Source organism: Scomber scombrus, chromosome 11, assembly GCF_963691925.1.
Source record: "Scomber scombrus chromosome 11, fScoSco1.1, whole genome shotgun sequence".
Classification (NCBI taxonomy): domain Eukaryota; kingdom Metazoa; phylum Chordata; class Actinopteri; order Scombriformes; family Scombridae; genus Scomber; species Scomber scombrus.
The window spans coordinates 27,794,595-27,810,078 of NC_084980.1; the positions used below are offsets into that span (position 1 = coordinate 27,794,595).

The 15,484-nt window shown below is 35.9% G+C and overlaps 1 protein-coding gene across 1 annotated transcript in view; it reads right to left on the minus strand.

Moving 5' to 3' along the window:
- larp4b (La ribonucleoprotein 4B) overlaps positions 1–15,413 on the minus strand; it is a gene marked incomplete in the record, with an annotated part of 58,227 nt that extends 42,814 nt beyond the window's left edge. The window contains 2 exon segments of the mRNA XM_062429792.1: positions 6,255–6,388; positions 14,782–15,413. Coding sequence (XP_062285776.1) covers positions 6,255–6,335 — 81 coding nt within the window.
- Positions 15,414–15,484: the final 71 nt, after the last annotated feature.

The following is a 15,484-nucleotide window of genomic DNA, read 5'->3' on the forward strand; positions in this document are numbered from 1 at the left end:
CTCTATGTGAAAAGTGCCTTGAGATGACTTTTGTTGTGATTTGGTGCTGTATAAATAAAATGAAAAGTGAATTGAATTGTCAGGGATGTAAACTAACCTGACTGTGGTTTAAACTTTTTTTTTAAATTTCCTGTGAGACTTACAAGAAATGTAAAGCAACCAATCAAGACAAAAACTGATAAGTGAAAGAAGTTTTTTTACAAATTCAAACTGTGAAAATGTTTATGAACTAACCTTTGGTTTGGTTTCGGTCAAACACTAGCTCTATATTAAAACTGTCTAACCTCATTATGCGCCAAGAAAAAAGCAAATTAAATAGCATATTAAAACAGGTCTGGTTAAAGGTTTCAGTGACATTGGACTGTATAATTGATTTTATACGGAATAAAATGTTCTCAGTGTGTAATTTACCTGCCTTCAAAAGCTACAAATCAAACACTTTCCCCACATCTTGTTAAAATCTTCTCTACTCTAATCTTCCGGGTTATATTGACCTGTTTACTTCTCTCCCAAACTTCTGAGGACAAAGTGAAGCAATGACTGATGACGGCAAATATATATTGTTTGGTCTGGTTAATGGATGATGACAGGCAGAGCACTAAACTATCAGCTCAGAGGGAACGCAGGACCCCGAGACAACCTTCCTAAAATAGTCACTAAAATAAGAGCTACGTCAAATCTGCTGGATGTTACTACTCTGGTAAAAATCATGGAAACTGTTGACATGGGGAATACGTTTTTAGTTAAGGTTTGATTAACCCTCCTGTTGTCCTTGAGTCAAGGAAGGAAGGGAGGAAGAAGGAAAGAAAGGAGGAAGGAAGGGAGGAAGAAGGAAGGAAAGAAGGGAGGAAGGGAGGAAGAAGGAAGGAAAGAAGGGAGGAAGGGAGGAAGAAGGAAGGAAAGGAGGAAGGGAGGAAGAAGGAAAGAAAACAGGGAGGGAGGGAAGAAGGAAGGAAAGAAGGGAGGAAGGAAGGAGAGAAGGAAGGAGGGAAGGAAGGAAGGAAGGAAGGAAGGAAGGAAGGTAGGAGGGAGGGAGGAAAGAAGGAAGGTAATGGGGAGTAAAGAAAGAGAGAAGGACAGAAGGAAGGAAGAAAGGGGGATGGAGGAAGGAAAGAAGGAAGGGAGGAAAGAGAGGAAGGAAAGACAGAAGGAAGGAAGGGAGGAAAGAAGGAACAGACGGGGTCAATTTGACTCGGGAGGACGACATAAAGGTTAAAAACCCCTCATGGTGACCTATAATAACACAGAAAAGAGAGAAGATAGATCTACCTTAAAGATGATTCATGTGTTACACGTTCATTATCAGTCATTATCAACCTGAGTCATTTCAATCTGGTTTATCAGGCATGATAAAATATGTGTTAGAAGATTTAATAAGAACATTTCAGACACACCCTGCTGAACAATATAAAGCACTAGTAGTCCTGAACTGTTTACCTTTCCTTGCTTCTTTGAAAAGAGGAGTGACATCAAAGTACAGCTCCTTCAACAGAGGAGGAGGAGGTCTACGACAGCTCTTACCCTCCACCCACAATGAACGTACTTTCATCCCTTCCCAGGAGATTTAACAACCGTTCAACCTTTGTCCTCATGTGACAACTCCAATGATTGTCATTTACACCTGGGCCTCAGGTGAGTCCGACCGCTCTCTGAATGACTGCTGTTACAACAGCCACGAGCACTGACGAATCGAGTGATATCAATGCCTTTGATAACAAAACCACAAAGGTTAAATAACTTGAGGCTTAAAGAATGACGCGCCTGCCGAATGTCGACCAACACTGCTGCTGCAAAGTCGGCCTTTTAATGACAACACTGGAATAAAGATACAAGACTTAGAGGCTATAAATAATAGATTAATACAGAAATGAATGGACTCATAAAGTTTATAAAATTGGTAAGGCTGGGTTTCAGCCTTCAATACCTTTAAGGTATCGACCGAAATAAATCGATACCAAGTAGTATCGAAACGTCCCCCGTCATACCTGCAATCGATCCTTTTTACACCAAGAGTTAGAAAATATGACTATTTATATGAACTTGCTCACAGCCAATCAACACAAAGGTTCTTCAGTTCAATGCGACATGTGATTGGCCCACTATCAATATGTGGTGGTGAAGTCGTGGTGAATTCGAGTTAGCGCACTTAGCAGTTCAGCCGCCAAGATGACACCTAAACGCTCTAAAGTGTCTACAATACACGCCTGTTACACCGGATAAAAGACTAAAAGCACTAAATGTGTTAATGGGAATCTAATGACTAATGTACTCAGTTGGTATCAGTATCACTTTAAGGGTACTTGGATTGGTACTGTAATCTTTTGAACGATACCCAGCCCTAATATTGGTGCAAATAAAATACTTTTTTCCTGGAAATACGTGTGAAAAAGTGGGATCACAACATCAGATATTCTTTCTGAATAGATTGAGCACTGGTGTAAAACCCGCACCTAAACATGGTGTTGCACTGTGAGTTGTTGCTAGACTAACGAGTGTCTTAAAGCCTGTTTATAGTCAGTATGTTCTGAGTAAGTCAGTCCTAAAAGTGTTTCATTAGGCCAGTTTAATCTTCAGGAGTTTCTGAAAGCTTGCGTAATGTGTTTTGGATGAAATAAATACATTTTTTAAAAAGTAGTGTATTGTATGCATGTGTTTTCGTTTCATTCATTACATTTTGAACCATTCAGAGTAATGGGGAACTACTTTGACAAATTTAAAAGTGAAAGAACAGTTGTGTCATATGTTTCTTCACTTCTACAGTTGAAGATGACGAGCTAGCAAGGCTACCAAAACTTAGCTTCCTGATACTTCGGCTCGTTTCCAATCGGTCATGTGATCCTCGCCTTGTAGACTGTAGCTGTCCCTCAATACTTTCTCTCGTCTATAATAAAACTGCCACTGAGGTTTTGTTGCTTGTTAAAACGTTTAAGTAAAATAGGAGAACATAAATTCTTGAGATGTTTTGTCTCGTGGTCGGTATCAAGTTCCTCAACTACACTCTCTGCTTACTACACACATGCTGTTTCACACGCAACCTGCAATTTAACTCCGGTAGCTACTCTAGTATTAAAAGAGGGAAACACAATAATAAAAGAAGAGAAGAAAAAAAGAAGGTGCAGAGAAAATTTTAGTGTAAGTGGCCTCTGCCGCTATCTACATCTCAACAGTACGAGAAGCAGCAATGTGTGAACTTTCTCGTGAGATCTAACAGCATTAAACTCAACTGAACTTCAACAATTGTTCCTGTTGGTTAACCAATGTCAGCACAGCAGCAGCAGATGGGCACACTTCTCCTTTTTGGACAATCCGCTGAAATGATCAGTAATCAATCGCTCCATTAAGAGATTATTAGTTGACAATGGTTTTATATCAAGTAAGATGTCCAATATATGCTGTCTTTTTTTAGGATTTTGCTTTTATCTCTTTGGACTTTGTGTTGAATAAAAACATTTGAAACCTCACTGTTGATTTTTGGGATATTCTGATAAGAGCCTGACCAATATACTAGTCAGACGATATTGACCTATCACAGATATATCAGTATCAGTGAGCATATGTGCTTATATCATAGACTGTATATAAGAAATGGACGTAACATCTGTGACGTCACCCACTGGTTTGTGGACTGCTGCTCGGAGGCCAATAGTTTCGGATCTGAGCAGCGCCATCTTGAAAATTTCAGGTGCATGCTGGGAAAAATAAAAACACGGATTCTACTTATATGGGCATCAGGAGGAGCATGAGGCGGAGCGGGGGAGGTTGCGAGGGCTGGATCTACCACAGTCTACACCGGCAACCTGGTGATGCTAACCAAGTTAGCTGTTACTACTATAACCAAAAAGGAGAAAACTGTCGGTGTGAAACAAGTTCACGGCTATTTCCTGCAATCTGTCCGCACTCCTGAACCTGTGAACCAATCAACCTGTCAATCACCACGTAGCCACGCCCTAATGCATACCCTGCTTTATCGTCAAATATAAAATCAGGGAGGCCAAAATGTCCCAAATGAATATCATACTGCATTGAAGAAGGCATCAAGTGAGAAGTTGGTGAATTCTCCATTGACTTGTATAGAGACGGAAGTCCTTTTAACACCAAAACGGTCGCCCCCTGGTGGCCTTTTGATAGAATATATATAAATATATATATATATATATATTTTTTTTTAAATGTATTTATTCATAGCTACTTATAATTATTAAATTCCCAGTGAGGTTTACTATTTCATAGCACTGATGTAATTTAATATAATAAAGTTTATTGTTCAAATGTTTGTAAATGTGAGAATTTATTTGTTTAATCGTAAATTAAATATTTTGAGGTGTTGGTACTGTTAGGGCTGACAAATAATAAGCAATTTAAGGAAAATGTATCACAATTTTTATGCCACTCAAAGACTCAAAGGGGGAAAAAGTGGATGAATGAATGACGAAAGTTGCAGCCCTAAATTTAAAAAAACAGGAAACAATGTGAGAAAAAAAAAAGCAGAAGACAAAAACAAAGAGAAGGACTGTGAGCACAAAAACACCCCAAGGTTTATAAACAGCAGGACAAAAGGAAGTATAACCAAGAATAAACCAACACTCTTTATAACAAGGCCTCAAGTTTGAGCTCCACTTTTGTTTAGTTGAGTTTATTATATTGTGTCGTCACACCCAGCGAAGGAACGAGAGTCAAACCTCAGACGTACCACTCAGTTTTTTTTACGCCTCAAAACAGGGAACAAAACGTCAACGCCTACGATGAACAGATCCACTACAGGCTCATGAAAAGAAAGAAATAATAATAATATAATAAAAAGGAGGTCATGGTTATTCAGTTACAAGAGTGGCTTCTTATTCTGCTTCCTGGAGCACTTCTCCATTATACATAATCAGTGTGTGAAATCAACTCTTTTCCAAAAAAAAAGAAAAGTGGGTTGTGACTGTTGAGTATCAATCAACCCAGTCTTTAAATAATCTAGGTGGTTGGTTCAAGCTGTGAGTAAGTATTATTGTGTTTGAAGCTGTTTTTTCACACTTATTATTGTTGAGTTGTGTGAGTTTTCAAAGCAGACGTCAAACTACTGACTTTCAATCCTGTGATATGTGGAATTGGTTCATGTCGCTATAAAAAATACACTAAATATAAATTAAACAGTTTCTGAACAGCTTTTCTAGAAGACGTTGAATGCCATTTCATGATACGTATCAATACATTATAAAATCCCACATTTCATAGCGGAGAATTTTATCACCCATCCCGAATCACAAATACTCACAAAACTACCAACTGTCACATTAACTCCGACAGTAACCGCTGAATAACAACAAGTTACTCAGCCAATTTGTTCAGGATTTCAAGACCACAGTTAAAATTAAGACTTCAAGACGTCCGACAAACTACAAAAACAGACCTCAGAACATTTCCAAGATTTTCAGGAAAACTACTCACTGTGTCCCAATTTCCTCAAAACGAGTACTTCCTGATTAGCAGTGTCGTAGCTTGTTGATATCATTCAAATTAGTCAATTGAATTAGCGAAAACATATCAAACTACAAACATTATTAAACATAAATAAACAAGTTTCAACCATAAAATCTGTACTTGGTCCACTTTTATCTGGGGGAAGATACCCGCCATCTAATTTTTACACTGTAATGTGATTTAGTTACCACTGGGTGGCTCAAAAACGCAAGTATGAATGAGGACAACAGTTCAAAGTTAAGCAGAATGAAGTATAAGATCCACCCAAAATATAATGTCCCCCATAATGAGAATGCAGGGTCGAAGGTTTTCCCCAAATCTCACAAAAACAAACCTCAGAACATTTCCAAGATTTTCACTGTGTCCCAATTCCCTCAAAACCAGTACTTCCTGATTAGCGGTGTCTTAGCTTGTTGATCTCATTAAAATTAGTCAATTGAATTAGTCAAACATATCAAACTACAAACGTTATTAAGCATAAATAAACAAGTTTCCACCAAAAAATCTGTACCTGGTCCACTTTTATACCCACCATCTCATTTTTACACAGAGTTTTACACTGTAATGTGCTTTTGCGACCACTAGGTGGCACAACAACACAGGTACGAATGAGGACAACAGGTCAAAGTTAAGCAGAATGTAGTATAAGGTCCAGCAAACCCAAAAAAAACCCAAAACAAACCTCTGAACATTTCCAGGACTTTCACGTCACCAGAAAAACCAAAATACTCCAAAAAACGGTGACACAGATGATTGAAAACATGTGTAAATATGCGTATGAAACTCACCAAATGAGAGCTCTCTTTTGCCTCTTGTACTTGCTGCACCTGTGGTTCAGCGACAACTTTTGTGTCCTGGTCAGAAGTCATGAGCCGTCTGCTTCTTGGCTCCTCAGGGAGAAGTCTCTGTGTCACCAAAGAAGCTACGGGGGGCCACAAGGGACAAAACAAGAGAGAGAGAGATTCGTCACTTAGCTGCAGAATAATATTTTAACACAAACAGGACGGAGAAAGAAGGAAGGAAGGGGGGAAGGTAGCGTCCGACAGTTACTTTAATAAAGCCTGCCGAGAACTGGTGAAGTTTGAAATGTAAATAAATATAAAAACATACAAGTTGTTGAGATGATTTTTACGTAAAATATGATGTTTCATGACGAGTAGATAGATAGTCAAATAAATACAAGTTTGCACAGTTAAAGCTTGTTGTTTGTTATAAATATTTAACTTTATTTTTTGACAAATTATCTATTTTAGCTCTTTTGAATGTCGGCATGCAAATATTCGGTTATTTGTCGGTTATCCGAGCACGAAAAAATTAAGCTGGATTATCAATTAAGTTTGAAAGAAACAAAACAGAAAAACAGCCTAATCTACTTACAATATAGGTAATAAACAATAGAAAACATTTGTTGCTCAACTGTCACATTTTTGACCCACATAAAATAATTGTGACACAATTTTCACATTCATGAATAAAAGCTTCATAAAAACCGACTCAAAATCAATTTCAAACCAAAAAAAGTGAACACAACCTTTTGGTGAAAGCTACCCAAGTTACAAAAAATATTATTTCATATACAACATCTAAAATTTTACCGCCTGGTTCATCATAAATCTGAGAGATTTTTTTTCTTTTAATTTATTTGACGCTATTTTATAAATTTGTATTCGCCTGTTTCTGTCTTTTAATCTCTTTTTTTAAACCTAGTTTTAGTCTCACTTTTATTCAACTTTATCTCTTTTATTTCATTTTAACATAGTTTATTTTACTGTAACTTTTAATAAACCTTTTCTCTTATTTTATTCAAATTTTCTAAACATCTTTATTTTGTCTTGGTCTCAATTTTTTTTTCTTCACGTCATCACTTATTCTGCTTTATTATCAGCTTATCAATAAACTATCTGTGAAGCACTTTGAACTCCATTAATCTTTATTATATAAATAAAGTTGGATTGCTTTATTGGCCGATCACATCCATTATATATATTTCCATCTGACATCAAACTTACACTATATATGAGGAGAGAAAAATAAACACAGGAGGAGGACTACGCTGAGTCCAAACATGACTGGAAACACCTCCTTTTCTCTGCCGTGTTGGGAGCCGCTTGTAAAGCAGCGATAATCCGCCCCAACAATCGGACGCCTGTCTCTGACACACGGGCCCTCGCTGTGTTTGCATACAAAGCAGAAAAAGAATGGCATGGCTGTAAAGCTGGTGACCTTTGAGCCACATACTGATTCCCATACATGGTGTTTGTGTGTGTGTGTGAGTGTGTGTGTGTGTGTATTTGTGTGAGTGTGAGTGTGTGTGTGTGTGAGTGTGAGTGTGTGTGATGCCACTGTAATGAATGGGGCTAAACACGACTATCCATCAATCCGAGTCGAGCCATCAAAACAGCTGTTAACATTTGTTTTTAACCTGTTTGCCAACTGTAATGTACCTTTAACTTTTAGAGGTGTGTGTGTGTGTGTGTGTGTGTGTGTGTGTGTGTGTGTGTGTGTGTGTGTGTGTGTGTGTGTGTGTGTGTGTGTTTTAAAAAGGACAATTTCAGCAATTTTTCATGTGTTTTACATACTGTACAGGGTGAAATTTGGCCCATTTTTTACATTTAAAAGCTGTAAAAACACCTTAAAACATTTATTTTAGCAGGACTTTTCCTAATGTGACCAACAGTTTACAAACATTTAAATAAAATGCATCTTTTTTTAAATTTTAGTGCAGCTGATACATGTTTTTATATATGTAAGTGTACAAAATTTGACCTGTGTTTATTAAAAAAATGCAAAAATCAGCATTAAAACATGTTGTATTCATCATATTCTATAAAATGTTCTCCTGGATTATAAAAAATTGATTGTGAATGTCTTTTTTTAACAAGATTAATCAAACATTAATTAATGATTGATGGGGGAATTTATGAATGTGAATTGGTGTAATTATAAGTCAGAATATGAACAGCATGTTAGAGTTAAATTATCTAATTCAAACCTCAATTTATGCTTAAATGCTTGAAAACAAACAAGCTAAAATAAGACGGTAAACATGGTAAACGTCATATTGGCTTATAATAAAAATATGTTACGTGTTTAGTATCAAAGTGTGACACAAGTAAGCATGTAGCAGTCAGTATTAATCATTCCTCCTGTTCATACTGACTATTAAAATATGTGCTTTTCAATGGAAATCTCATATCAAGTGATATCTGACAAATTTACAGTCTTTTTAGCGTCAGATTCCCTCTTAGTGTTTCCCTGTTGAGCTGTGGTGTAACCATAGTAACACAAAGACTTTGCTACTAAAAACACTGTAACGTTGAAACATAGAAGATGAAGATTTGACTCATTTGGGACAAAACTGAAGCTTCATATTAGCTTCAGATCAACTTTTAAATATATATATTTATTGCACAGAAGGAGGACTGTGGGTTTTGTCTTCCATCTAATGGTCAGTATGAACAGGAGGAATGATTACAGCAAGAGAAAACAGGTTTTTTTGGGGGGCGTAATTATTGTTTTAAGACTTTAAAATAGGTGCATGTGTCCTTTAAAAGCTTTGAACGTCCACCAATATTTCACTGTGTCATCTATAACCTCACATGGCAAATAAACCCCTGAAACTATAAAGGCTGCTCTCAATGTATACGCTGTTTAAACTCTTTTTTCCCCTTTTTTTAAGCTTTCATGATTATTCAGGATTATTTTCCTCTAAGATGAGTCAGAGAAAATCCTACAAACACTCGAGAAGTCAAAAAAAAACCTTCAACTTCAGATTCCTGGCGCTTTAATACAACCACAGCGCTGTAATAATGTGACACATGACGGGTTTACTACGATATAATCAGACTATAAACGTACTGTAAGTCTCACAATTTATGTAAAACAGGTCAAAGTGTAACCACGAGGCTTCTGAATAAAGTCCGACCCATACTGGAGATCTGGGCCCGATGCCAATACCGATATAAGGGAATTAAATAAGATTCTGATATTTATATATTGGCCATTGTTTGTAATGATCCCTCAATCTGCACATTCTTTAATACCATTGTTGAGACATAATAATGCAAAAAGCAGGATTTTGCTGTTGTAGTGGGTTGAAAGGGAGTTCAACTAATGAGTTTCATTAAAGCTCCAACTGCTGATTATTTGTTTACTTTAATTAATAATTTGATTGGTTTGGTTTATGTAAACTAATCAGAAAATAATGGTAAATAACACAAACTGAAACTCAGATTTAATGCCTTAACACCTAACATCTTACGAACTTTTTAGACGTTAAATATCAAAAACTACTTTAAGGATCCATGAGGACTCTGCTTAAATCTAATGAAAGTATGATTTTTTTTAATAGTTTATTTAACCTTAAACTTGATTAGTTTCATTAAAGCTCCAACTGCTGATTATTTGTTTACTTTAATTAATAAGTTGATTAGTTTGGTTTATGTAAACTAATCAGAAAATAATGATAAATAACAAACTGAAACTCAGATTTAATGCCTTAACTCCTACAATAACACACATTTTAAGATATTTGTAGACTTTGTATATCAAAAACTAAATTTAAAAGACATTTTAAGACTTTTTAAGTATCTGTGAGGACTTTGCTTAAATCTAATGAAAGTATGATATTTTATAGTTTATTTAACATTAAACTTGATTTTATAGAATAACATCAGTGCAACAAAACAGTAAACTTCTTCTATACTAATAATAATAAAAATTTGAATTAGCTATGAATTAAGAAAATATGCAGAACAAACCACAAAAACCAACAAAGCAGAATCAAATATCACGTTGTTGTTTTTTTTTAACCAAATACCTCGATATCGTATTTTGACGATATTTTGACGATGACTATCGGTGCTTTCACGAAATATTTACGCAGTAAGATTTTTTGTAGATAATCATCAGTAATGTGGATGTAATGACTACGTGGATAAAGAAAGATAATATAATAATGCAGCCTTTAAAAGCAGGAAGCAGACACTTATTCCATGTCGTGATATTACGATATTCATCAAAACAACAAAAATACAAAATCTACGACAATATCTATTAAATATCACAATAACGATATAATATTGATTTATGGCCCAGCCCCTAATGCTAATATATATTAGACTTGAATTAAGCAAAAGGGTCAAATATACATAAAATGCTGCCTGAATAACTTTAAAAATAAAAAAACAATATATATCGGAACATATCCGACAACATATTCACTGATACCGACATATCAGCACGATATAAGATATATCGGTATTAGCATGCATATTGTCCGATATGTTCCGATATTTTTTTTAACGTTAGATAGGCAGCGTTTTATGTATGTTTGGTCCTTTTTCTTTAGTCAAGTTTAATATATAAGTACAGTTTTATTATTTACAGGAATTTATACTTATTAATATCCTCGTGAAGTTTACAGTTTAGTAGTAAATGAAAAATGTGCATTTTATATACATATTCTGTATTTGGGTCAATGATGTTTTTTCTGTCCATGCGGTTTAGTCAAATTTAAAAGGAGGTTAAATTTTTTCATTACGGAGGGACGCTGCTCATTCGAACTAAGAATATTTTACAGTCTTTATAATTGTAATCTACTTTATTTTATTATCATTCTATTTTTTCTATCTTGTTATGGATTTTATTCGTCTCTGTTTCTTTTTGTCTTTTTAAAATCTCTTTTTTAACCTTTAAACTTTCTTTGAACTTTTTAAATGTGCCTCAAAATTGTACATAAGTGGGTCAATGGAGTTTTTTTGTGTCCATGTGGTTTAGTCAAATTTAAAAAGGTGTTAAAATGTGAAAATAAACGTATGAATAACTTGGCACACATTCTTTTTTTGTGGACCCAGCATCAAATTTCTGCTTTTAATCCATTTTGAGAGAATATATTAGAGGATTATGGCAAAAATGTCTAAGTGGTGTAACCATAAAAACTTTGTACCAAATAATTCAACTTGCTTAAAAACAGTAAATTGTCAATAAAACACCATATCAACTAGTTTGGCATGATCTTACATTATAACTTTTATATTAAATAAAGGTAATGGAATACAATTGTTCTAAATATTACATTTACTCTGGTAACCATGGAGATCAGGAAACATTTACATTGTTTAAATGAAGTCCACTTAACCCTCACATACTGTTCATATTCTGACTCGTCGCAGTATTTCCTCTCATAATTAGTCTCTATAACAAACTTATGAAGCACAAATTATTCATAAAGACGTCATCAGTCCCAAGTAAACATGATTAATCATTAATGAAGTTTTTAGAGAGCAGAGAGAGAGTTTATTCTTTACTTTTTATGATTAAAAACTAAATAAAAGACACTATATTACAGTCCAATGTTACATAAAACATGACAGCTATTTCAACAAATTGTATTAAATGAACATTTTGGAAATTCTGCATGAATATGGGTCAAATATATTTCCTCTTTTGTTTATTTTGGGTCACATTAGGTGAAGATATCACATTTCCGGCTGAAAGAAAACGTATTTTTACAGCTCTCGGATGTTAAAAATGTGTCAAATCTGACCCTGATCAGTATGTAAAGAGTTAAATACACATAGTTAATATTTATCATTCTTTTGTGGTTACACCATTTGACATTTCCAGGAGCATTCAGTCTTACTTTTGGTATAAAAAAATTGGTGCAAATGTCATTTCAAATTATATAAAAACCAACAAAAATACAAAATAGGTCAGAGGAGTCCGGTGTGGATGTCACACAGTTTTTAGGTCCAATCATTTGCTCCTAACTTTCACCTTCAGAGGTTTTGTAGCGTTAATAACATCGCATTATTAGAGACGACGACTTTAATCACATAACAGCAGAGAGTCACCTGTCAGAGAAACATAAATTATTTAATTAGATTTTCGGCTTTTCTGTAATTTGTTTTACATTGATGTCGTTTATTCAGACTTTTTTTTTTAGCTAAGCAACTCGAATTATATAGATTTGTGTTTAAGACTTTATTTCCTTTGATTATTGATATTATACCGATATCGTGATATTTTATAGATATCGTCTTAGATTTTGAACATCGTAATATCATGATATGGAATAAGTGTCTTTTCCTGCTTTTTAAAGGCTGAATTACAGTAAAAAGGTAAATTTCTGAGCTTAACAGACTGATATATTATCTGTCTTTATCCACTTAGACATTATTAGTCAAAGTTTCATTGTGTTAATAGTTTGTGAAAGGACCGATAGTCGTCCCTACAATATTGTCAAAATACCTATATCGAGGTATTTGGTCAAAAAGTATCGTGATATTAGATTCTGCACATATCGCTCAGCCTTACATATAACCAACACAAATACAACATTTTAAACATTTTAACAAACCTGATGCTGCTTTTAAAACTATTTTTAAAGATATTTTTTAAGTGTTCATCTTGCCAACACTTATTTAGACAGTAAAGATTTTTTAGTAAGACTGAATGCTCCTGAAAATGTCAAATGGTGTAACCACAAAAGAATGATAAATACTAAACATTTTATCCACCTACAGTGTATTTAAGTGGACAAATAATTACTTCATTTTTTTTTATAAACAGTATTTCTACAGTTACATTTTAACGCATTTTGTCAATATTGAGCAGGATATATCATAAAAACAACATTTTTTTTCTAAATAAGTTGTGGCAAACTTACTGTAGTGTTACTAAAAGTGGATTATATTTAGTCCGCATTTTAGTTCACATTTATTTTTACTGTATATAATCAGATTTGTATGAAAAAATACTGGTTACACCAAATGACACTGGGTTGCATCGCGTCATTGACCCATATATAGAAGATTATTGACCAATATATATCAGAATTTTATTATTACTCCCTAATATCAATATTGGCATCGGTCGTGGCCTCCGATAACAAATTGCACCGCAGTTTAACCTGACGTGTCCCCATAAATAAACATTAAAATAAAGACTGACCCTTGTCACATTTCCTCAACAACAGATGCAGTGAGTCAATCATAACGTCTAGACACAAGGCCTGAAACCTCAAAACACACACACACACACACACACACACACACACACACACACACACACACACTTTGGCTCAGTCCTACTCCTCCCTTCCCTTCATCCATCCATCCTGCATCATCACATAAGCAAGGTGATTTATTATTATTGTTATTATAACCCCCAAAATATTACTGCTGTGTTTCCAAGCAAGCCGGAAGAGGAAGAGAGGCGGAGAAAGGGGGCATAGAGTTTATTTTTAGCCACCTATCATGTCTCCTTTTTTTAACATTAAAAGGTTTTTAATTATTGCTATTATTCATATTATCTCCATCTTTATCCGATCAACTTTACCACTCAGGGGAAGAGTAAGGGAGACATAAAAAGGGGGGGAATGGAGGGAGGGTTGCAACTTCCAACTAAAGACGCAATGCAGGCGTATTTTAGCAGCTGACACAAGCCGATGAAAAAGAGAGAGGAGCTGCAGCTTACACACACACATGCCATGCCCATGCCAAGGGCCATGCATACACAGCGACACTCCTGCGTGGCTGGAGCAACACTTAATAAATGAGGGATGGGGAGGGGAGGGTAAGAAGAGAAGGAGGTAAGAGGAGGAAGGTGGAGGCCCTAAAATTAGAGGTTTCAGCTGTAAACAAACTGATTTTTTTAGGAGAGGGAGGTGAAAAAAGTAGCAGACATGTCTTCATTTTAGTGTTAGTAAAAGGTTGTTTTTTTGCAGCAGCATCCAATGAAAGATGGCATGCATGCACAGCGACACTTAATAAATGAGGGGCAAAGTGTTAAGAGACAGGGGTAAGAGAAGAAGGAGGAGGAGGCCCCAAAATAAAAGGTTTCAGCTGTAAACAAACACGTTTTTTTTTTTTAGGAGAGGAGGGAGGTGAAAAAAAGTAGCAGCCATGTCTTGATTTTAGTGTTGCAGCAGCAGCATCCAATGAAAGATGGCATGCATGCACAGCGACACTCCTGCGTGGTGTTAAGGGGGGTAAGAGGAGAAGGAGGTAGGAAGAGGAAGGTGGAGGAAGAGGCTGTAAACAAACACCATTTTTTAGGAGAGGAGGGAGGTGAAATAAAGTAGCAGCCATGTCTTTGATTTTAGTGTTAGCAGAAAGGTTTTTTTTGCAGCAGCATCCAATGAAAGATGGCGACCTCCGGCGTGATTTCCACCCTCCCCTTCCCCTTCCTCTTCCCTTCTCCCCCCCTCCCTCCCTCCCTCTCTCTCTCTCACACCAAAAAAAAAACCGTGTTTGAATCATGCACTTTCTTGCTCTACTGTTACGTTACAATATAAAAAGTTTTGTTACTCACCTGTCAACTCTGGCTTGCACCGTCAATGCAAAGTGTTGGTGGAGCTGGTGGAAGAGCTGCAGCTGATATGTGAGGCCTGCAAGTTTGGCTTCCAGGCTAAATACGCAGAGTATTATATAGAGAGAGCTAGCAGGCTAATATGGAAGCAAAACACAAAAAAACACACCCTAAAGCTGCGATTAGTAATAGTCTACCTCGCAGGGTGAGTTAAGAAGTGAGTTTACAAGACGACACCCTCGAAAAATGTTCGCTGATTATAAAAAAAACAACAAAAACAAAACAAAACAGCAGCAACCTGCAAAGCTAGTTAGCAGGTTAGCTCCTGTGGCTAAGCTAAAAAAAAAAAAAAGCTATAGCTCAACTTTGTGGTAGAGAGAGGAGGAGGAAGAAGAGGAAGAGGAGGAAGAAGAGAGAGATTATTATTCCTCCTCACGGTCAGCAGCAGCAGATAACAGGAAAAAAAGAGGGAGATAAAGAAAAAAAGGGAGGGAAGGGGAGACAAATAATAAAGAGGCTATAATAATAATACCGACCGAGAAGAAAGGAGAGAGGGGGAGAGAAAAAAACACCGAGGAATAAAAACGTGACTCGTCTTGGTTTTTTTTTTAAAAGCTTCCGATCGCTGCAGAAGAGCAGAGAAGGACCCGGAATGGAGAAGACTGGGTTTGCTTTCCCTTTCGTGAGCAGGATTCAGAGATCGTCT